Genomic DNA, 24,601 nt, shown 5'->3' with positions numbered 1-24,601 from the left:
CCTGCCCGTTATGTCTGTTGCAGAGTTAGGCAAAGTAAACATTTGAAAAGCAAAGGATCAATAGAATGGGTATCTTTCTATGAAAATATTTGCTGATAAACCCAAGATTTAATAAATGCAGCTGATCCATGAACAATAGGGGTTTGAACAGCTTGGGTCCATTAATACACAGTTTTTTTTCAGTAAAAACCTGTAATGGTTTTCAACCCATAATCGGGAGTGTATGCATTGATCTACACTATTTTATATAGGGAACTTGAGCATCGCAGATTGTGGTATCTGTGAGGGGTCCTGGAACAAATCCCCGAGGATACAAAGGGTAAAGTTTTTGGGGACTCAAAGTTATATGTGATTTTCGATTGCATGGGGATAAGTGCCCCAACCCCTGCTTATTCAAGGGTTAGCTGTATATGTGGTTTTTTGGAAATACTCAATACATTAAATTGTTACTCTGTTTTCATACAGAAGAAGGTCTTAAAGGTACAAAGAATATCTTAAGAAGAGTGTGAGAAAGATTCAGAGCGGCTACTTTGAAATACTGTGTAATGGAAAACAACTGCATCATGTAGACAGCAGCTGGCAAGGCTGTGTGCAAAACTTATCCAGAACCCTCTGATTATCAGGTACACGTGTTCAAGAAAGTGAAATTGCCCCCAAGTCACCCTTGTGATTTGAGATTCAACTCGAGATTCAACTCAAGTCCAAATGTCTCAGATATGCAAGTCACGTGTCAGTACTATATCGGACCCACAACACAAAACAATTCATATCATTCAACTGGTTGAACTTCTGTAACAGTAGGAAAACAGTAAACATATGACAGCTCTGGCTTGTCCTGAGGGAGTTCCTGTGGGGCTAGCTAAGCTTCATTCTGGAATGTTGTGCATCTGGCTATCGCACACAGGATCCTGTGTCCCCCAGGAGGAGCTCTACTACACCACTGGAACCAAACACACTGACATTCTTGCTAAAACTATGTCTACTCAAAGCTCAAGATTATTGAAAGCACATTCCAGAACTCAAAATAGAATCTAAACTTTGTGGTGCTAGAGTTGAAATGTAAATGTTAAACCCCACATCTTATACAGATTCACATGAATATCCAATCCACCTAGTTTTTTTTTATCAAATTTAAGGTACTACTTCATGTTTTGCCAAAATGGTTTATAGCTTTTATTTTGTTTTAATTTCTTATTTTCCAAATTATAATTCACGACGAAGATGAAACAAAATATTTTGCTCAAAAATTTTTGAACTGAAAAACGTTAGCCTGTAGGGAAAACTGACCATATCAGTTCATACTATCAAATTACCACTCTCAAGACCTCATTTTAACAGGAAAGATTCCGAGATTCAGATAACTGTTCCAATGAGGAACACCATCACTTTCTTAGTGAGCACGTTCCACTGACTTAAAACTGAAGATTTGTTTTCACTCAACACTTCTATTGTGTGAGTGATAAAGCACTCTTGGAAGTACCAAAGAGATACGACATAAGTGGAATTAGAAGGCAATCACATACACCACCCTCTCCCGAACAACTGCAGAATATACATTCTTACTGATGTGCATGGAACATGCACCAAGATAGAACAGATGTTGGGCGATAAAACAGGGTTCAACAAATTGTGAGAGACTGACATCTTGCAGAGTATGTTCTCTGACCACGATGGAATTATAAGTAAAAATTTTTTTAAAAAAATCTCAAAATAGGTGGAAATTATTACTTCTAAATAACCCATGAGTTACAGAAGAAAATGACACAGGGAATTAAAAATTATTTCTTACAAAATAATGAAAAATATAAGATAAAAATTTGTAGGATGCAACTAAAAAATTGCTTAGAGAAATTTACAGCTTCCTATTAGAAAAGAAGAAAGATTTAAAAATCATCTAAGCTTGCTTCAGAGAGTAGAGCAAGTATAAATCAAAGCTGAAATAATTATAAGGAAAGAATAAAAATAAGTCAAACAGAAAACAGACAAAAAATATAGAAAATTAATAAAGACAAAAGTCCTCTTAGTTCTTTTTCTAATTTGTTTTGGTTATTCCTTTTAATTTCCATATAAATTTTAAAACCATCTTTTCAATTTGTATAGTCAAGCCTGGTGGTAATTTTTTAAATCAGTAACAGTTTTTTGACATATAATTCATTTATAATTCACCTATTTAAAATGTACTATTCAACAGTTTTTATTTAGTACAGTCATAGAGTTGTGCCATCAACACCACAGTTTTAGAATATTTTCATCACTCCCTGTCCTCCCTCGAAAAAACAACCTCTACCCATTAGCAGCCACTCCCCATTTTCTACCAACCCCTAGCCCTAGGCAACCACTAATCTACTTTAGGTCTCTATAGATTTGCCTAGCCTGGACATTCCATATAATGGCATCATACAATATACGGTCTTTTGTGACTGGCTTCTTTCACTCATAATGTTTTCAAGGTTCATCCATGTTGTACAATGTATCAGTACTTCATTCCTTTTTATGACTGTTTTCAAGACTTAAATACAATAAAGCTACAGTAATCAAGATGGTGTGATATTAGCATAACTACAGAACAGAGTTCAGAAATAATTCACCCCATAATAACTGCTACTGCATATTTGGTCAGGTCATTTTTTTATAAAGGTGCCGATAGGAGAAAGGACAGTCTTTTTCAAGAAATGTTTCTAGAGCAACTGGATATCTACATGTGATTAAAAAACAAAATTAAAGAAACCCTTTTAGAAGAAAACATAGGATAAAATCTTTTTAATCTTGAAGCAGACAAATGTTTTTAGACTACACGAATATCAATAACTAAGAAAAATTTTTTAAAGTCTACTTCATTAAAATTAAACATTTCTAATCTTAAAAAATACCATTAAAAATATACAAAGAATTTAATAAAATATTTATATCCAGAATAAAGAATTTTTACAACTGAGAAAAGATCTAATTTAAAAAAATTAAATTTGAGACATTTTACCAAAAAATATGCCTAAATGACTACATGAAAAGATGCTATCATTAGTCATCAGAAAAATGCAAATGAAAACCATAATGGTAACATTTCACACATATTAGAACTGAAAAAGAACTGATATAAACGAACAACAGCGAAAGTTGGTAAGGATGTGGAGCAAATGAAACCAAAGTGGGAACATAAAATAGCAACCCGTTTTTAAAAATTTGGTAGTTTTTATATAGTTAAATATACACTTAGCATTTGATCTAGCAATTCAAAAGAATGAAAACATATCTACCAAAAGACTATGAATGTTTACAGCAGCTTAAATCACACTAGCTAAAAGGGATTAACTGGTGAATGGACAAACTGTGATATATTTAGATCATGGTATATAACTTAGCAATCAGAAGGTATGAACTACTGTTAGATGTAACAGATGAATCTCAAAACATTATGCTGATCAAAAGCCAGATGCAAACTTAAACATACTGTATGGTTCCATTTGTATTAACTTCTAGAACAGACAAAACAAATCTATAGTGACAGAAAGCAGGTTAGTGGCTGCCTGGGGAAGAATGGAGGGGGACTAACTTCAAAGGGGCATAAGAATTTTTTGGAGTGATGAAAATGTTCTAAATCTTGACTGGGATGGTTGTTACACAGGTATACAGTTTGCCAAAACTTACTGAATTACATAACTAAAATGCATGCATTTTATTTATGTATAGTAACCTCAATGAAGTTAATTTTTAAAAATTAGAAAATTCTAATTAGAAAATCAAGCATATTGTATACCATTAAAACACTCTGATACTGATTAAGTGCCTGCTTTAAAAATATGTATAATTGGTATCCTTCTAGACCTTATTCAACTTGGGATGGCTAATTCAAAATAAAGTGCATAAAAAATTCTACCAGAGCACTGCCTGAGATCACTGACCAAAAAAAAGTTGCTTAACATGTTTTCAAAAGGTATAGGGCCCTTGGCATGATACTGAATCCTTGTTGAAGAATAACCTAACTAAAAAAAAGTGTGCACGTTAGAAAATAGAAATTCGGCTGAAGAAGCAGAATGAAGTCCACTCTGGGCTTTAAGGTGCATCCCTCTCCTTGAACAAACACGTTATTTCTTGTTTATCAAAGTAGTTGCTGGACGTTAATCTTGTTTTCCTTGTTATGTGTGATCTTCCTGAAGAACCTTTCCTTTGTATCATCCCAAGTGCTCAGGACAACACATAATCTGACCTCACTTATTTATGAACTTACAATAGTGCTGCAAAAATGGAGAAGGGCTAAAACTTTACCCAGCTAGCCGACTTAGCCTAAACATTACACTCAATATGAGGGTGGGAAAGCCCCCGATGTCGACAGCCTAAGACATGGAAAAATACCATTTTCCCATATATGTAGACTGAATAAGAAATGTAGGCCTACAGTGAAAAAGGGAATCTTGGGGTGGAAAGAGGGTTGATGGCTGTGGCGAACAGTCAAGAACCAAATGAAAGGAGTGTTTTTATGCTTTTAAGGACTTTGAAAGGAGCTTTCAAGGAAGTGTGTTTTACTTGTTTTTCTGGCTTTTAAGGAGATTTAGAGGCACAGCAAATGAAATCAGATTTGAGGATTCCTCAAATAGAAATATTTTAAAAATTCAGCAAAAACCAAGGAAAAGTATTTATTACTTTGATATAGCAAGTCACGTGACGGCTTTTATTTCACACATTTAATAAAAAGTCAATGCTTTCTAATTACTATGTGAGTAAATGATCATTTAATGGTTAATAACGTTTAGTATAACATGAACTACCTCAACCATGTCCAGCATCTAAGATAATTTGAAAAATGTTTCCATTTCAGACCAAAGGGAGAAGACAAACAGAACATAAAATTTCAGTGAGAAAAAGGAAGAGAAAAAGAAGAGCATTTAATGTTGGCTTTCTGCATAGATGGAGTATCTGCAGAGAAAAGTGGGTAATCCCTAAGAATCTGCTGAGACCTTTTTTATGTGTGGAATGTCACATAATCCCTGTTGGAAATAACATATATTCATGTGAAGGAGATTAAGGAAGCATTAAGGAATGCCAAAGTTTACCATACATTTGGGATAACAACAGGGAATGTGTGGGGAACAAGAGAAGCCCCCTTCTTTGAAGAGCTGTCACAGTACAACTAGAGGCAACCATGGCAATTTTGGAAAAAGTGACATGGCAGAAAGAGTAATCAGTTTGAAAGCTCGAGCTGATGTAGCTTTTAAGCATTGTGACATATTAGGCATGACTGTTTCATGTTTATTTTCAATAGAACAGTACAACGGTATAATAACTTTACCTTTGGATTCTTGCCCTCTTTGGCCAGTAAAGCCCGAAGTCTTTCTTGTGAAGGAGGTGCAATGAAAATAATATATGGTTTCAAGTCTGAATTCCGGAGAGTCTTCAATGACTGAAAGAAATATTTTTTTTATTATTTTCAGGTGTACAAAACAATGTAATAAATAGACATTTACACCCCTCACAAAGTGATAACCTCCCTCCCCCATGAAAAGAAATTCTGGATCTTTAAAATAATTTTCATCATTTTACTGTTTCCCAGTAATATACTTGGAATATAATAATGTCATTTTTAAAAAAAAACATTACCTATGAGTATTTCCAAACATCTTCATAACAAAAAATTCACAGTATTTTAAGATCCTACCATTCACAGTAAAAATATATTGTGTACCTATAAAACCTCTCTCTCACTCTCTCTCACACACACACACACACACACACAGACTTGCTCTTTTTATGTAATGAAATAAAAATGAATGACATTGAAGGTTTACAACTATGCGATGCAGGTTTACAACCTGCTAATAAGATCACATACAGATAATAATAACCATATTAAATATCCATTTTGGAGGAATTAGAAATGAACAGTCACCTCCATTTGCCAGGGTATAAATGCAAGCATAACCAGTGAGAAAAATTTCACATACACATACAGAAAGGAAAACATTCTGGAAAAGCATATCCAAAAACACCAGCCTGTTTGAATTAGGAGATTGTGGTTTTCACCTCGCCTTTGCCAATGCATGACCATGTGTCACAAAATTGTCTAATAATATAAAGAATTCTGAAGGAATTCAGGAAAAACAAACTGAGGTGTTTATAATTGAAATAGTACAGATTAAACTCTTTGACCACTAAGAAACCAAAGAAAACCTAATTACTATTTCAAGGGAGCTACTGTAAAATCAATTCTCTCACATCCATCTCCCTAATGACACTGCCTATGTTTCCTGAGCTGACATATGCAGTAGATTCCACCACAATAAGGAAAGTTTTATACCAAAGCTGTCTAGCCTAGAAGAAAAAAATTTCCACAACAAACACAATTTAAAAATCTTAAATTTCTATAATTATTTCACTTTTTAATGAAAATATAAGAAGCGATTGTTAGTAATTTTTAAAGTCTTTGCTTAGTCTGCCAAATAACAGAAACCAATGGAGATTTCATTATTTAATACAACCAAACATTATGACGCCTGCTAATACTTGAACTGTGGGAAAAATTACCTCTATTCTGATTTTTCTCAGATCAAAATCAGAAAAGGGAAATTCTTGTATAAGCTCTAAAATACTTAAAGTAGCTCCAGTACTATAATTACTGTATTTTAAGTTTTAGAAAATATGTACATATATATACTTGTATGTATGTATTTGACTGAGGAAATTGAAAGAGATTTAGCAACCTGATTTAACATAGTGAATCAGTGGGGGAAAGCTGTAGGAGAACTTATTAATAATGAGGTCCTGTGGTTCTTGGACGACAATACAGTTTCCACTAAATTACTCTGCAAAAAAGGTTCAACATCCTAAACCAAAATAGCTTTACCTGTGTACGAAGACTTAAGAGACATATTTTCCCAGAGTTGATCACTTGCCGTACAGAATCTATGCTGGTTCCATACAAATTTTTTTCAAATTCACCATGTTCAATGAACTTCCCAGCTGCTATGTCTGCCTCGAATGCTTGCCGTGAAACAAAGTGGTAATCTCTACCGGCTACTTCGTGGTCTCGCCTATTCCGAGTTGTATCTAGGCAAACAAAATCAAGTAAAAATAATGGGCATGGTCAGGGTAAGGATGGGGGATAATTCTACAAGCCAGAAAAAATTTTTTATTTATAATAAAATGAATTGAAAATGTTAAGAGCCCATGTGTTTAACATTGACTGGTTTTATTTCCAGATTGAGAAATGAGCAAAAATGTTTTTAGTATCTTACTAGTTACACTTAATTACCTTAATACAGTTTACGCTTATACTTTATATTACTTCATCTTGCATTTAAAACACGACCACTCATCTTTTCCTAAAGTTTATTTTCATAAGATTAGGTGCCATATCATTTTTAAACAGAACTTCTGTGTTCAGAGATTGTTGAAATTTTTATCTTCTGCATCGGTTTAAAAAAACTAGAAGCTGATCCATATTGAACAGGAATTGTAAGGAGCCCCAAACAAAATTCATGTAGAAAGTAATTAGCACCATATTCTTAGGAAAAATTGAAATTTCTCAAGAATGACTATCTTTAGCAACAAATTCTCAAAAGATTTGGTTAAAACAGAGTTCCCCTTTCTTGGACGATATTGTTTTTGATGAGATGGATGAAAGGTTTCCCTACATGAGAGTTAGGTTCTAAGGTGATCAACGGAAAAGCACAGAAAAATGGGAATGCATTCAAACTTACGAGGAACTGCAGATGCAAAGCGGTCTTTTTCTTTGTTCATGAGCCTCTGACGCAATTCATTCTGGCCACAGTTCTGTGGACCAATCAAAATGATAGGTCTTTTCCTATTTGCTGGCTGATGATAAAGTGACATTTCCTCATAAGTTAAGATTTCTTCATTGTCATAGTCTTTAGAAAAAGAAAAAATTAAGCCCTTCAGATAGAATTATTTCTGTGTAATAAATACATACTGATAGATCTTCCAAAAAAATTGGAAAGCACAATTTACTATTAAAAATGCTTAACCTTTTGGATCAAGATAGTATTACATCATGAGTATTTCCCATGTCATTAAATCCTTGCTAGAATACTATGAAAATAAATAAGATAATATATTAATCCTTCTAGAAATGTTTACTGCTTCACTTATTTCATACTGTGTTTAAATGTTTGACACAATGTAACTATACTGATTCTTAAATAAAACAACTAGTTTGCAGCCAATACTTTGACAGAGAGAAGTACACCAGAGGATAAACTAATGAGAATAATATCTATCATTTTTGTAAAACGGGGATACTAACACTTTAGAGAGTTGGTTTAAGGATCAGACATAATGTATATACTGAGCACAATCCCTGGCACAGACAGACATTCACAAATAATGGCTATAACTAGTGTTTCCATGATTACGTAACTTGAAAACCTGTCATACCTGTGCCATTCACATTTCCTACATTTATGTTTACTTTATTCTGGGATACTAACCTGAGGTCATGATTCAAGAAGAGGTATAAATTATGATAAGTAAGGTAACATTCCTAAAGCCTATAATTCAGATGAAGTAAGAGCTGTCAAGTGGTAAGAACAAAGGCAGACAAGCAGCAGCCTGCCATCTTCACTCATATTATGTCACCTGATTGGGAAAGGGCATCAAATATGTTAGACTCTCTCAGCTAGAAGTTCCACTGGGGCAGGGGAACATCTCAACCTTGCCAGAGCTTGGCACACTGTAGGAACTTAAACTGTATTTATTTAAATTATAGCTCAACCATACATTAGCTGTAAGAACTTAAGCAGGTCACTTTAACATCTGAACTTGAATTTATTGATCTGTAATCTCAAGGAACTTATTGTGAAAATTAATTGGCTGACAGCATCTAAAGCATACAGTTACTGCCCCTGAAGTAGAACAGTTATTATAAATGAGTTACTATTAATAAAAATATTAATTATGACGACACAATTATGAACAGAAATATAATTCTTTCCCTTCCTAAAATGCTTTCCCTCTGAAAAATCTGAGTTTCTTCTTCTAACATGTACAATCAGCCTGTGGCAGCACTGTGATTTACAGACTTAGTTTATATATCTGTAGACTTCAGGTTTGTAAGTTTTCTATAGCTATTAGAGCTGAATCAGTTAATTTTAGCGTGTTTCAAAAGATGAAGAACGAGAAATATTAATCACCCAAGTATAGAGGAAAGGATTAAAAATTCAATAAATCTTCTTAGTTACATAATTTATCAATTAGCATTAAGGATGTTTATTTTAGAAAAAACTTACTAAAGTAGATGGAATCACAGATTTAGTTTTATATGGAATTTTTCAATAATCTGTAAATTTTTATTTTTATTAGTTTAATTTATGCTGCCTAAAAAAATTCAAGGTATTGAGAAAATAGCTTTATAAATTATGTAAGTTAAGGATGGCCTTTACTTTATTATTTGGTTTGTTTCTAACATGAACCAGAGCAGAGGCAGCAAATTAGAATGCCCATAAGGACCAACCAAGAAGATAATGAAAACAGTAAATCAGGTTGTGTTCATAAAAAACTGGAGGTGGTGGAGACAGCTGCACTAAGACAGAGGCGCCCAATATAAAGGCAACAGCCATCACTCTGTTCCAGCACTTGTTGTCACTTGGGAGTATGAGCCAAGTGTCATTAGAGCTTTTGGTTTTAAGAGAAGCTACAACTTTGAAAAAAAAAATAAATTGAATCTTAGCAATAAATTAAAGCAAATAAACTCGCCTGTGGGCCTGAACCAGCCAGTAGGTAGCAGGCACTGTAGAAAGGGCTGCCTTGGTGACAGGAGTCACTATAGCCAAATTATTTATCATTTATTTAAAATACAGCTATATTGTTATAAGCAGGTATTAATTTCTCAAGTAAAGAGATTAAAGAAAGAATTAGAGGAATTTCAATTCAATTTCCTCAAAATTAGAGGAATATCAATATAATACTATATACGTGTTAATTGTACTTTAATTTTTATACCAGTTTTTCTCAGATTTCAAAATACTGTATTACTCATAGGATTCCAAAAGAAAATAATTTCTGCTAAATGACTTTCTTAAGCACATCTGTCACCTTAAGGGGCAAAACAGGACTAGAACCAAAACATCTGAAAATATCAGTTTAATTTCTTTCAAATGTTAGATATTGGACCTCTTTCAGATATAAATCCAGCTATCTCTGTGAGTGGAACTTACCGTCATTTTTATTGGCATTATATAAAACCTTTTTCCTCTTCTTTTTATTCTTCTTTGCACACCACAGTTTTCCTGTTGAATAATAATAAACATAACTATAGATGTGGTATTAGTTTCCTTGAACAAAGCTATATATTTCAAATTGAAAAACTCAAATAGTTTTTAATTTAAATTTATAAACACTTATTATATTGTTAATAGAAGAATTATTTTTCAGGGAAATATTTACAATTTTCCATTGATCTTACATCTTTAATACTTAAATCCTGTCCTTTCTTTACAGTCCCAAGAGAATCAGTTTTGCCTCTCACATCACTCTTGCTATGAACACATCTTGACAGTTCTAATGTGTAAATTTAAACATAGTTCCAGATGGAGATACAAGAAACCCTTTACTGTCAAATAAAAGTGTCCAACCTGATTTTTCTGGCTCCTTATCTTCTTCTATAGTTTGCTTCATGGCTTCCCTTTGTTGCTGAAAGCTTTTCCCTTAATAGCAGAAAGGAAAAAGAGTATTTAAAACAACAGAAGTATCTTTTTTTAAAATCAAGGGAAAACACTGTAAGTAACTCTTCATTTATATTCTCTTCCAATTCCATCTGTCACCTATGAGAGTGTGTCAGCTATGATTGATTATAAGCCTCCAAATGTTTAAAGTATTAAGTTTTAACCTCACTCTCAACCAATCCTAGGACAGGTATTAGTAGAATATATCACCTATTAGAAAAGATAAATAATAAACCAGTGATAGAAAATTTAATAGTTCAAGTTCTACAAAGCTTTCATCAGCATTTACTATGTGGAAAGTACTATGCTGGATCTTACAACAGTTCTGCTCGTTTGGAATTATTTGAAATCAAGCAAATTCATTCTAAGCATTAACTTTCCAAAATAATATGTGAACATTCATCACTTTTCAATTCTAAGACATCAGTCAACATATTCCCTTGCACTTATTATTCTCAATCACTCTTTTTCTTTGTATGTATGTATATACATGCATGTAAATGTTTTAATGATTTTTTTCATTTCTATCTTTAAGCTGCCAATGATACAAATAAATGAAAAATTTTGTTTTTCCTCTCAGGATTAAGATTTTAATATAGGAGGCTTTCAAGGTTTCTGACCTTTATCTTCTTTTCAGACATCTATCTTAAAATCAAATGTATTTTTTTCTGAAGGATAAAAGTGGTTTTACTTATAAAATTCTGGATTAGAGTTCTACTTTTATGTTTAATTTTTATACCTAATTCTTTCCATTTCAAGCCAGGGATTCTTAAAAATCAATAAGCAATTTCCATCTATGTTGGGTTAATCTGTAGAATGTAGTGTATTTCATAGGAGCACAAGCTAAACCATTAATATTGAGTTCAAAACACATAAGAAGCATGAAAGGAAACCAGGTTATTTCTAGAAGCTATACAGATTGCATTCTTAGTGAAACAAGTAACTGGAGGGAAAATTTTAAGAGCATTACAATTTAAAAGTAAGTACCTTTAACGGATTAAAAAATGAGGAACAAAATAATTTTAATCACTTACATATTGAAATGTTTTAAAACACTACAGTGCTATTTCTATGGCACATTTTTATAGCACACAAATAATTAGACTATTTTTTAAATAGAAGCAGACAATAATGGGAGATGGACATTATGGTTGCATAAAAATCCTTCTAATTCTATCAGAAAACCATCATCAAACTCAAAGTAAAGTGGGTCTACAAAAAGACTTGCAGATGGTATCATTGAAGTCTCCTTGACTCACCTATATACTTTCAGAAACTCAATGTAATCAATCAGTCAATAAACACCAGTGCTAAGTATTTATGGGCTAAGGCTGGCATGTTAAGATATCAAATTGGTATTTGGCAGAAGCACTGGGCAGAGAACGGTGATGGCTGTCTAATACTCCAGGATTCTAGAGGAATGTCCTGTAACTGTTACTGTGAAGAATCAAGGGTGTAGCATCACCCTCTATATGTAATATAAGAAGTTCATTCCTCCTTCCTTGAAATATGATCATGTATAGACAAAATTTGTTTCTAGCTTTTGGGTTGAAAAGTTATGTGTTGTGGCTTTCTGTGACCTTATTATACACATAAAGAACAAACGTTAAGTATTATAATTTCATTCTAAAGCCTAACAAATTAGTCACAATTATATTTAAGATACTTATGCTACAAAAATAACATAAAAACCCAACTACATGAAAAGTAACTACATCATTTTTTTTACAGGCATGAAAAAGTGTGTTTTTCTCTGCGAAGGCTTGCGTTTTATATGTTCTTTTAACTATCCTTATATAGTTAAATTTAGTTATCCTTATATAGTAAATATAGTTAAATTTAGTTAAGTTTAGTTTCCACTTATATAGTAGAAATTTAGTTTCTACATTGTCCTTACCTGGAATAAGACCAGCTAGAGGTTGATTATCTTCATCCCCTTCCCTGTAGGCTTGCCACCAATTTGGATCTTCTTGACTGATTACATGAAGTATATCCCCCTTTTGGAAAGACAGACCTAATTCTCGACATGGAACATAAGGGTCATCTGAGGGGTCATAGTCAAAATGAGCTTTTACATGGATCTAAAAGATAAAAAAGGGGAAAAACGATGATGAAATGGCAACACAAAATATTTAGCATGAATATAATTACAATGTTGTAATTTTTCATTAGTGCAAAGAAATTATGAGTTGAAAGAAGGAAAGTTTAGTTAGGTAACAATATTTGGGGGGCAGTATTTTCTCAGGCTCATCTGTTTTCTTCAATTAAGTTCACGTCTCTGTTGACTGAAAACATGTACAAGAGTATGCGAAACACTGTACTGTTAAGCTGCGAACAAGTCGAGGTACTAAGGGGCCTCAAAGGCTTACGAGAAGCAGAAGGAGTGTAATAAAGACCCTTCTCCATTCCTGACCTGTGAAAACACTAACTCTGCAAGAAGGCAGGCATTTTATAAACCACTACCACCAAGAAAGGCAGGCTAACCTCAGCATACCTGTCGTCTGAGCAGGTGAGCGTCAGTCCCCTGGTGTCATTATCCCTCTTGATGACACTATCAGTGTGAATGTGCCTTAATCTCTTTCAGTGTTTCTTCTAAAGGACATGTTTACATTCACAAACAATCACACCACAAACTTCTAAAGTTATCTAAAACAAGTTTATGAACTATACATAGGCTTGGAAATACTGTAGTCTTATAAGTTAAAACTTTTTACTAACAGTGTGTTTGCTTATCAAAAAACTGTTATGCCTTTGAGCATTAAAAGGTAAGTCAGAATTCACAGAAACTTTTTTGAAAGCTAAGTTGATTTCTTGTGCCATTTCCTCCAATATACCTCTATAAGACATAACAAAGTACTCTTCCTTCTAAGAATGAATAAAGGAATATTAATATTCTCTTTAACTTCTCTATCTGTAATTTTTATCCAACCTGGGCAAGTGGCATTTCCAAAATCTGTAAAAAGCCAACTTTGATATAATGAAATTCAACCTCTATATGCAATGAATGCTTCTGCCCCACGTAGGTTACATTTCAGGTTTACCTCAATGAGCCAAATTGACAGCATAAGAATTTTATAATTCTGAGTCCTTGTCTATCCAATTGTTATTTGGCTTTCCTTAAGCCTTTTACCCTGACCATAATTGAGGCCACCTATTATAAAAATAGGGTTTGCCTCAAAAATTGTTTTTATTAATATAGTACCTTTTTTCAGCTTCTGAAACACTAAAAATACTATCTTCAATCAACGATGATGGACTCTATGAAATTTGATAAAATACTTTCTAAGTAATAAATATATACGATGTGATCAAACAATATGGTGAATGTTTAAATTTAAAAAAATTTATTATACTATAAGATACATTGCCATTAATCCCTCAAAATACTCCCCCTCGCTTCGAACACGCTCACCGTATTGTTCTTGCCACTTTCTGAAGCAGTTCTGGAAGTCCTCTTTTGTGAGTGTCTTTAGTTGTACTGTCATGGCTGCCTCAATGTCCTGAATCATTTTGACTTTGGGGAAGAGCCAGAAGTCACACAGTGCCAAATCCAGTCAATAAGGTGGATGAGGACAACCTGTAATGTTTTTGACCGAAACTGCCATACCAGAAGCAATGTGAGACACAGAGCCTTTCCATCATGATCACAAAATATGGTGAATGCTGCTGAGTGCCATCGAACAGAAAAGCAGCGATCTTCAATACAGGAAGCAGTGCATCGAATCTTAGTAACTGAGTGTGACAAGTTTTAATTTGTTCAGTGCAGTCAGTTGGGTGTGAGCTACGGTTGAGAGAAGGTGTGTTTTAAAATGTGCTGTAAATCATCCTCTATCATGACAATGTTCTGTGTCACACATCGCTTCTGGTATATGACAATTTCTGTCAAATAAAAACATTATGGTGTGTCCTCATCCACCTTATTCACCAGATCGGGCACCATGTGACTTCTGGCTCTTCCCCAAAGTCAAAATGATTCAGAACATCAAGGCAGCTACAACAGCACAACCAAAGATACTCATGAAAGAGGACTTCCAGAACTACTTCAGAAAGTGGCAAGAACAATGGGATAAGTGTGTTGGGGGGGTATTTTGAGGGGGATTAATGGCAATGTGTCTTTTAATGTAATAATTTTTTTATTTAAAATTCACCATATTGTTTGATCACACCATATATATATATACATAGATATAGATAAGTATATCTATATCTATCTATATCCCTCCATTATAAGGCATAATAATGAAGAATCCTCATGAAAGCAACAGCCTCTTTCAGAAATTGTACATGAGAATGTTATTAGATAAAAAAAATTTCTTTTAATTTCAGGAAAATATTTTACTAACTTCTGTAAACAGGAAATGAGGAAATCTAAGTCCCAATATAGAAATAGCAACACTGAGATAAAGCAAGTGATTTCGTTCAAAATATAGAACTCATATGCTAGTCTGCTTTTTTTGAGGTAGCTTTTCATTGATGTATTACGTAAATTCAAACAGTACACAAAATCATTAATTGTATACATCAATGAATTTTCATAAATGAAAGACATCTGTGTAACCAGCATCAAAATCAAGAACCAGAATATCTCCAGTATCTCAGAAGCCCCGCCTCATGTTCCTTTCAATCACTAACCACCGTATGCTCTCCAAGAGTAAACATTATCCTGATTTTAGAAGCACAGATTAGTTCCCCCTGTATTTTACTTCATTTAAACAGAATCACACAGCACATACTCTTGGATTAAATACAATTTAAGATACCCCACGCAATTTGATAGCATTCTGCTGCATTCCAACTAGAGTGCTTGAAAGAGTCTTGTTCTTGATATGAAAACTGTTGATTAAAATCTTGAAAACTTTGTTAGTTAAAACCAAAAATGAATTTTACAAAGTTATGCAGGATAGCAGTAATCAAAACACAGCTGAGATGTTGGATAAAAATATTATATGTACAATTTTATAATCCTGGCATGAGATGTCGCTAATATGAAGGATGATGTAAAAAACCTCTCGTGTACCATCCCTCTCAAATGCTTCCAAAAATCTGTTTAACTTGTGCCTTTTAGCCAAAAAAATCTTTAAAATCTAAATATGGAATTATAAGCATTATGTTAGGTGGTGGAAAGATCCCTTTTATCAGGCTTTTCTTAGATATATGCAATCATACCACTTGTCAGCCTGATTAATGATTTTATGCACTTTCTAAAAGTAATATCCAGCATGTTGTTTTGAAGTGTTTTGCTCAGATCACCTGCCTGGGATGTTTATTAAAATACTGAATTCTTATGCCACATCTTAGACTTTCAGACTCTGCTTTTTTATTAGGTTCTTGGATAATTGTTACATGCTGTTTAAAATGTACCCTAAAATCTTAGAGTACTACTACCCTGAAAGAAACTAAATAGTGTCTGTATCTAGGTATATGGCCTTTGCCAGAGGCCAACAAAATCACCCTGAGATGCTTTTCTCTCTTCTCTTGCCTAAGTCTGACCCCTTCCTATTTGGATTTAGCTGGTTTGGAATGGAGTCCCTCTTTGTTTAGGCTGGGAAGAAGAGTACAGAGAATATTCTATGCTTATGTGACAAGTTTATCTAGTGCTATTTAAAATGTACCCTAAAATTAAGAGCGAAGTTTATTTCATATCAGAGAAATTAACCATTTGGTTGAGTTAAAATCTGAGCATGCCTTGACATGTACTATGTGACTTTTATCCATATAGTCCACGGATCAATTATTTTCAGTTCTAGAAATTATCTTCACCAATCTTTCCTCCCCAGCTGTTAGCAGCTAATTTGTTTCCCACACAAAGGAAAACAGGAGAGACGCTGACCTCTACAGAAAAGCTCCAGGACTTAATAATGGTGTAATATCAATATTATCAATATACTGCATCTGATCAAAACAGTGTTTGGTTTCTAAACCAAACAAAATCTTCTTAAACTTTTAAATTAAATTATAGGTTGTTTAATCAAAATTATCTTCCAGCATTTTTCTCTTTGCCTTTTATAATACTTGTAAGCTATTCACATTTCAATCCTAATGATGGGCATATGGTAAAGGGATAATGATTTGTCAGTTTATTTACATCTTTCCTAAGGGATTCAATGCTCTAAAACGATTTTTCTTTGTAATTTTTATTTCTGTTTATTTCTTATTATAGCAGACTTATCTTTAACTTTTAAAATTGTGGAAGAGAAAATAGTGAAAGAGAAAATAGTGAAAGTGTGTCTTCCTTTATCTTGGGCCTAAACTTTACTGCTAAGGCAGATTGTAAAATTAAGAGCAGCATGAAGAAAAGCCTTTGCATTGTCCAGCAAATTACCAAATTCCTCCCCGAGATTCCTCCTCTCTGACACCGACCCAAGAAGGAATATCTTTATTATTCCTTCTCTTCCACTTTTTATGTGAAGTTTCGAGTATCTGTGGGATATCTGATTGACGTTTAGTAGTAGGCAGCCAGAAATGTGAACCTTAGGGTAACAGCAAACTTAACAGAGCAACTGCCCTAACTTGAAAAGGGATATCCAATCTAATATACACTGAAATTTTCTGTATTTTTTGCATCTTCTGATAAAATATGTATTTATGAAAATCTTAGTATATGATAAAATTCTAGGTTTTCTTCCAAATGAGAAAAAACTAAGATGACAATTATATAATACAGTTTATACCTATTACAGAAAAGTAAATACATCTGACAGCAGTGGTTCTCAACTTTTCCATCCAACCCAGTTATCTTTATAGGCTGTGAACATCCTTAAACAATCATTTTTTAAAAATCTGTAGAATATCGGGAGGCCGGTGGCTCAGTTGGTTAGTTAGAGCGTAGTGCTCATAACACCAAGGCTGCTGGTTCGATTCCCACATGGGCCAGTGAGCTGCACCGTCCACAACGAGACTGAAAACAATGACTTGACTTGGAGCTGATGGGTCCTGGAAAAGCACACTGTTTCCCAATATTCCCCAATAAAAATTTTTAAAAAAAATCTGTAAAATTTCTTTGCAAACACAAAGTATATAAAACACAGTGCTCCCTACTCTCCCCACAATACATAAAACTACAGCCCAAATCTCTTCTTAGAATTCCAGATTAACATGTTCAAGTCTACCTACTCAGTATCTCCACCTGAATGCCCCTCAGTATCTCAAACCTGTAGAATGGACCTCTTGATTTTTTCTCCCCAAATCTGTTTTTCCTCCAGATTTTCCTTTAGTAAGCAGCATCACTACACCACCCAGTTGTTCAAGCATCGTTGCTTCCTCCCTTACCTTTCTCTCCACGTTCATTACAAGGTCCTGCCATTTCTACTTCCAAAACATAGCCTGATTTTCTCCGATGCCACTGCCATCACCCAAGTGTAAGCCAGTGTCATACTTCATAGTGACTTCAGCAAGTTTCCTAAATCTCCTGGCTTCCATTATTGGCTCTACTAATTCAAATTCCACACAGCAGCCAGAAGTGTTTTTTAAATACAAATCATATCATGTTACAGTATTTAAAATCCAAATTTCCTGCCACGGCCAAGGAGACCTACTTGACCTGGCCCTACTTACCTCTCTGGCCTCAGCTCTTAGAATTCTCTCCCCACCTTTCTACTCCCCTACTTTGCTCCACGCCCATAGGCTTTCCAAATACAAAGTTTTCTAGAAATTATACCTGAAAGCTCCTCTGGCCTGGCTGCATCTCATCCTACCGGTCTCAGCCTCATGTCGCCTTCTCTAAGAGCCCTTTCCTACCCATCTTATACAATTAATTCCACTTCTTTTTATTCTTCACATTCACATTTCGCTTAGTCCTATCTTATCACTTGCCACTAGCTATAATTATTTTGTCATGTTCATTATTATAAACCCAGTGCTTAGCGTAGTGCCTAGTAGACAAAAAGGATCTAATAAATATTCATTGTAAGGAAAAAATTATGTGGGACCCATAAGAATATTTCCAGTTATTAGTACCACTGAGCTAGTGGTTACTTCTATGGTTTGTATCCCTGAACTACAGTTTTATTTTTATTTTTTTAATATCCTGGCTGATTATTTCATTTTTATTTTTCCATGATTACTTATTCCTTTTATAACAAAAGTAATTTATATTTTATTTAGTATCTACTGGTGGTCCATTAGTTACAAATCTTATTTTTATTATTTTTAGTAATTTTATTTTTCAATTACAGTTGACATACAATGTTGTATTAGTTTCAGGTATACCCTGAACTGCAATTTAAGCATCCTCCTATCCTCAGCCTTTAAGTTCCCCTTAAACCACTTCTCTCTCCTACCATCTCAGCCCAGACCCCACAAGTCAAGTTCAGTCATGCTCCCAATCTTATTAGAGCTGTTAGTCTTCTATAGGCCAAAGAGGCTCCACAGTAATTTCAAATACTAAAGTCTCAGAATATGCTTTCGTTGTACTCAGAATCCAGACTATCACGTACATAGCTACTAAGAGGTTAACTCATCTATAGTTACAATTTTCTATCATGGTATTCGAATTCTTTTCTTTGGACTGGTAATGAACAGTAATGCAGAAACCTAATATTTAGTGGCTTTGTGGGACATTACCTGTTATACTACACAGTAGTTAAGAGCATAGGTTCTGGAATAAACATGGGTTCTAGTCCTGATCCAGTCACTCCCCAGTAGTGGACTCGGACAATTAACTTCTTTTTTGAAATTTTTATTGGGGAATATTGGGGAACAGTGTGTTTTTCCAAGACCCTCAGTCATTGTCCTTCAATCTAGTTTTGGAGGGCACAGCTCAGCTCCAAGTCCAGTTGCCGTTTTCAATCTTAGTTGCAAGGGGCACAGCCTACCATCCCATGTGGGAATTGAACAGGCAACCTTGTTGTTAAGAGCTCACACTCTAACCAACTGAGCCATCCAGCTGCCCCCCAATTTGTTCCTCTTAATCTCTTCCCCCTTCACCCATCCTTAAACCTCCTCCTATCTTAAAGAAGTCCCTCTAAGAATCCTTGTAATGCTGGTTTGGTGGTGATGAACTCCTTCAGCTTTTTCTTGTCTGGGAAACTCCTTATCGACTGTTCTTCAATTCTAAATGACAGCTTTGCTGGGTAGAGCAATCTTGGTTGTATGTCATTGCTTTCAATCACTTGGAATATTTTCTGCTACTCCCTTCTTGCCTGCAAAGTTTCTGTTGAGAAATCAACTGACAGTCTTACGGGGGCTCCCTTGTGGGTAACTAACTGCTTTTCTCTTGCTGCTTTTAATATTCTGTCTTTGTATTTAATCTTCGGTATTTTAATTATGATGTGTCTTGGTGTGGGCCTCTTTGGATTTATCTTGTTTGGGACCCTCTGGGCTTCCTGGGCTTGTATGTCCATTTCCTTCACCAGGTTAGGGAAGTTTTCTTGGACAATTAACTTGATCTTTCTAAGTTCTAGTTTCAATGACTGTTAAATGGGAATAATAAAGATACCTGTATTTCATAGGAATGCTGTGAGGATTAAATGAGATAAAACACATAAAACAATTAGTACCATAGCACTGTGCCTGTCACGGAGTAAATAATTGTAATAGCTAACATTTATTGGACAATCAGTAATCTGAATTTTCTAGTGTACATTCCATCACTAATAAGTATTGTGATCCGGCTACATTTCAATTTACTCCTCTGTTAGATCAGGACTAGATGAAAAAAAGAAAAAAGTGCCTTCACCTCAAATATTTTTCCCCTCCCTCCATATTATTTCAATTATATTGTGTAGCAATTTAAAGTTTTATACACTTGTCTAAGAACTCCATCTTTTTTTTTTTTTTTAAGTCAATGTGGAGAGAAGAAAACTACATGATTTAAACAATGTATACGTTTGCTGGGATAAATATGTCATTCACCCTGGAAGTGAACTACAAAGAAGCCAAGACTCTTGCCCTCTGCAACTGATGGAGCAGCCACTGGTTGCTATGTGTGATGTAAAAGAAACTTAACGAATAAGGGAGTACTTCTAACAGAGTTTACTCTTGCCATTTGTGATGTTATAATTCAGCAAGTGATTATAGTGCGGTTTCAGATAATACCTGTTTGGTTTATCTATCTCAAATATGTGTTTCTTTCTAACATCACAAAGCACATCAGAAAGATACCTTTTGTTGCTCTCACTAGCTCCTAACCTGTACCATAATCATGCTCAATAAATTGGTTTTAATTTTTTAAAAATCACTGATCTCACAAATAATTATTCTGCATATGCCAACTAAAATTATGATTTCCTATCACTGTTTTCTTTGCGGAAACCTTCAGTGCAAACTCTAATAATAGAAGTTAATTTTAAACCAGTTAGGTTTGATGAAAACTTTGCAAGAGATATTGCAATTGAGAGTTCTTCACAACAAAAGAAATGAAAGAAATGAAAAGTATTGCACAACATCGTTTTTATTTTTAAAAGATCTCTACTCATCAAATGCTCTATTTTAAAAGGGTTAAACCTAGCATCGTTTGTTTTTCTTTTTCTCTCCCTTTCTCTCTCTGTAAAGGCATACAAGTAAGGGCATATTGCAACCCTCTGTTGTCTCCCATTAGTGCAGAGCTACTTTTGAAGTCCAGAGCTTGTTCACAGGAGAAAAATGTGGAAAAGCACTGTGCACAGAGAATCGGGCTGCTGGAATTTGGAGACAAAACTATTTCCCCATTTCTCCTCCTACAAAGAACTTTAAACAGAAAGAAGGTTGCAGATGCAACATCAATCTCAATATGTTCCATGAAGAATACAGGAAAAACACAGAATGATAGCCAAAATATACAGAATAACTGTGACTGAGAAAAAAAAAGAAACTGTATTGTATTCCCTTTCAAACTGCTATGCTTTTATAAAAGTTAAGAATGACAGATGTAACACATCAGGCTTCCATGTTAATCCAGTACTTTGAAGTCTATAATTTTCTAAGTTTTATTGAGATGTAAAATTCATATACTATACAAGTAACCCATGCACACAACTGGATGGTTTTTAGTAAATTCAGAGCTGTGTAACCACAAACAATTTTAGAACATTTTTATCACTCCCAAGAGAAATCCCATACTGATTAGGAATCCCCCTTCCATTCCCTGCTATCTCCCCACTCCTCCATCTAAGGAAAGACTAATCTACTTTCTGTCTCTATGGATTTACCTATTCTGCACATTTCGTATAAATGAACCAACATACATCCTTCTGTGACTGGTTTCTTTCACTTAGCATAATTTTATTAATGTTCATCATGTTGAAGCATATTATATCAGCACTTTATTTCCTTTTATTGCCAAATAATATTCCATTCTATGGATATACCATATTTCATTGCCCATTCATTAGCTGGCAGACACTCAGGGTTGTTTCTACTTTCTGGCTATTATTAATAATGCTGCTGTGAACACTCACGTACAAGTTTTTGTGAGGATGTATGTTTTCAATTCTCTTGGATATACACCTAGGAGTGGAACTGCTGGGTCATAGGGTAATAACCTCTACCTTAATATAGCTAGTTGAGGAAATGTTTTAACATGAAGAGCAATATACATTCTAAAATAAGAGTTGTGCATACTTTGTAAAAGCACTTTATCCCTTTACACTAAGTATATTTAAGTTAAATAAACACACCTATAACAGGAAAAGACAAAGTTCAGTGTTACAAGTCATAAAAACTCTGAAAGAAAAGTATTTTCTACTTTTCACTTTTCTGGGTTTTCTTGATATGAAATATTGATATTTCTTATTTAAATAAAATCTACTGAATTTCCTTGTTTTTACTTAAGTGCAAGAAATATTTGGAGTGACATTTCTGATACTCAAACAACAAACATCCATGTGCAAATTTTTGTGTCGACATAAGTTATGTGTGTGTATATAATGTATTTCAATACATACTTGTAAAAACTAAAAAGAAAGTAAAAACCATCTGGATATTCTCATTTGTAAATAAGCATTGTCAATACTCAATGCTAATCTTCTTTCTATGCATATTCTGTCATCTTGACCATAAATCTCTGGATGTAAGTTTTTAATTCCTTAATATTTACACAAATGAACTGGAAAACTTATATCCACACAAAAACCTGCCCAGGGATGTTTACAGCAATGTAACTTATAACTACCAAAACTTGGAAGCAACCAAAATGTTCTTCCGTAGGTGAGTGGATAAAATATTGTATATCCAGACAATGGAATATTATTCAGCACTAAAAAGAAATTAGCTACCAAGCTATGAAAAGATATGGAAGAAACTTAAATGCTTATCACTAGTGAAAAAAGCTAATCTGAAATGGCTATACACTGTAAGATTCTAACCGTATGACTTTCTGGAAAAGGAAAAACTATGGAGATCAGTGGTTGCCACGGGTTGGGATGAGGGAGTGATGAATAGACAGAACAAAGAGGATTTTTAGGGCAGTGGAACTATTCCATACAATACAATGGTGAATACATGTAATTATGCATTTGTCAAAACACACAGGATGTACAACATCAAAAGTGAATTCTAATGTAAACTATGAACTTTGGGTAATAACAAAATCATCAATTCATTGATGTAACACAGGTACCATTCTGGTGCAAGATGTTGATAGTGGGGAAGATTATGTCTGTGTGCAGGCAAAGAGGTATGTGAAACTCTGGACTTTCTGCTCCATTTTGCTGTGAACTGAAAACTACTCTAAAAAAATAAAGTTTATTAAAAATAAATAAATAAACAGTAACCACCAGCCAATAAATAATGAACAATAAAGAATCACTTACTACAGTTTCCTTGGCAGGAGGAGGCTTGATCTGTTGACTGGGAATCAGAACAAATGTCAAAGTACCATGCATATCGGACTGTAATAGAGAGATTACATAGTTTTAAAAATCTGTATTTATGAAAATCATTCTATAATCTTATGATCAATTTTCCCTAAACTGGACTATTCTGGAACCTTTAGGAGACTAAAAAAAAAAAAATCTATAAAGATGATCTCATTTCATCAGGAAACACAAATTATGCCTTTCATAGTCTCCATTATAGTAGAGCTACCCCATAACGTGGCATTCTGCAATTCTGGTCCACTAAGGAAAGCCACTTAGCCCGTAAGTCTTCGGTTTTTGTCTTGTATTTAATGTAAGTTTAGGAAGACTCCACAGTGAAGGGTTGGATTATACCACAATGCTGTAACAATTCTGAGTTATCTGTTTTGCCACACATCAATTTTAGTACAGTAGATTTTGAAACAGTAATTTCGACTAGATTTAGAAAAGTGATGTAAATATACAAATATTCTCACTTCCCAGATGCCTTATCTCTGCCAGACATTCTATTTTTTTACCTGTATAGTCTTACTGCTAGGTTCACTATTATTTCCAGGTACAACACTGACTGCATTGTTCAGATACTTCCAGCATAGACAGTAATCACAATTTGTGGTGCTGAGATAGCAGGGAACACTGCTCTACCTAGAGATAGCAGCCGATAAAACAAGGGATAAAAACAATGACCACTGGCACTTTGCTCTACCAAAGCAATGAAAGGAGTTGGGTGATAATAAGGACGTAAGGATGTTTTCTAGGTTCTTCAAGATACAGCAGCAGATTGGAGAGATTCTATTGTAACAACTGATGCTAAGTCACTAAGACCATAAATCTGGTTTGCGGTATATACAAAGTGATCATAAATTGCTCTCAAAAGTTGTCTACAAATGTTGTCTACAAATGGCTTCCGATTATACCTACAATGTCTAACAGACTTCACATGATGATGGAAATGTTCTGTATCTACATCTTAACATGGGAGCCATTAGCTACACATTGCTCTTGAGCACCGGAAATGCAGATAGGTGGAATGATAAACTGAATTTTAAATTTTACTTCATTTAAATTGAAATAACTAACATATGTAGCTAGTGCCTATTATATTGGACAGTATAGATGTATACCACTGCCATTATCTAATATTGTTAAGGAAACAAC

At 34.2% G+C, this 24,601-nt stretch overlaps 1 protein-coding gene across 6 annotated transcripts in view; it reads right to left on the bottom strand.

Moving 5' to 3' along the window:
* PALS1 (protein associated with LIN7 1, MAGUK p55 family member) overlaps positions 1 to 24,601 on the bottom strand; it is a 79,586-nt gene that overhangs the window by 3,504 nt on the left and 51,481 nt on the right. For all 6 annotated transcript variants that reach the window (XM_081049736.1, XM_081049731.1, XM_081049735.1 and 3 more), the window contains 7 exons: positions 23,399 to 23,476; positions 12,568 to 12,751; positions 10,581 to 10,652; positions 10,164 to 10,235; positions 7,692 to 7,859; positions 6,836 to 7,038; positions 5,285 to 5,395 (listed from right to left, as the gene is read on the bottom strand). In XM_081049736.1, the coding sequence (XP_080905862.1) occupies positions 5,285 to 5,395; positions 6,836 to 7,038; positions 7,692 to 7,859; positions 10,164 to 10,235; positions 10,581 to 10,652; positions 12,568 to 12,751; positions 23,399 to 23,476 (888 nt within the window). The remainder of the gene's footprint in view (positions 1 to 5,284; positions 5,396 to 6,835; positions 7,039 to 7,691; positions 7,860 to 10,163; positions 10,236 to 10,580; positions 10,653 to 12,567; positions 12,752 to 23,398; positions 23,477 to 24,601) is intronic.

This window comes from Rhinolophus hipposideros (assembly GCF_964194185.1).
Source record: "Rhinolophus hipposideros genome assembly, chromosome: 5".
NCBI classification, from domain to species: Eukaryota; Metazoa; Chordata; class Mammalia; order Chiroptera; family Rhinolophidae; genus Rhinolophus; species Rhinolophus hipposideros.
Note: the sequence above shows the minus strand (reverse complement) of the source record. Positions and strands in the feature narration are given on the sequence as shown.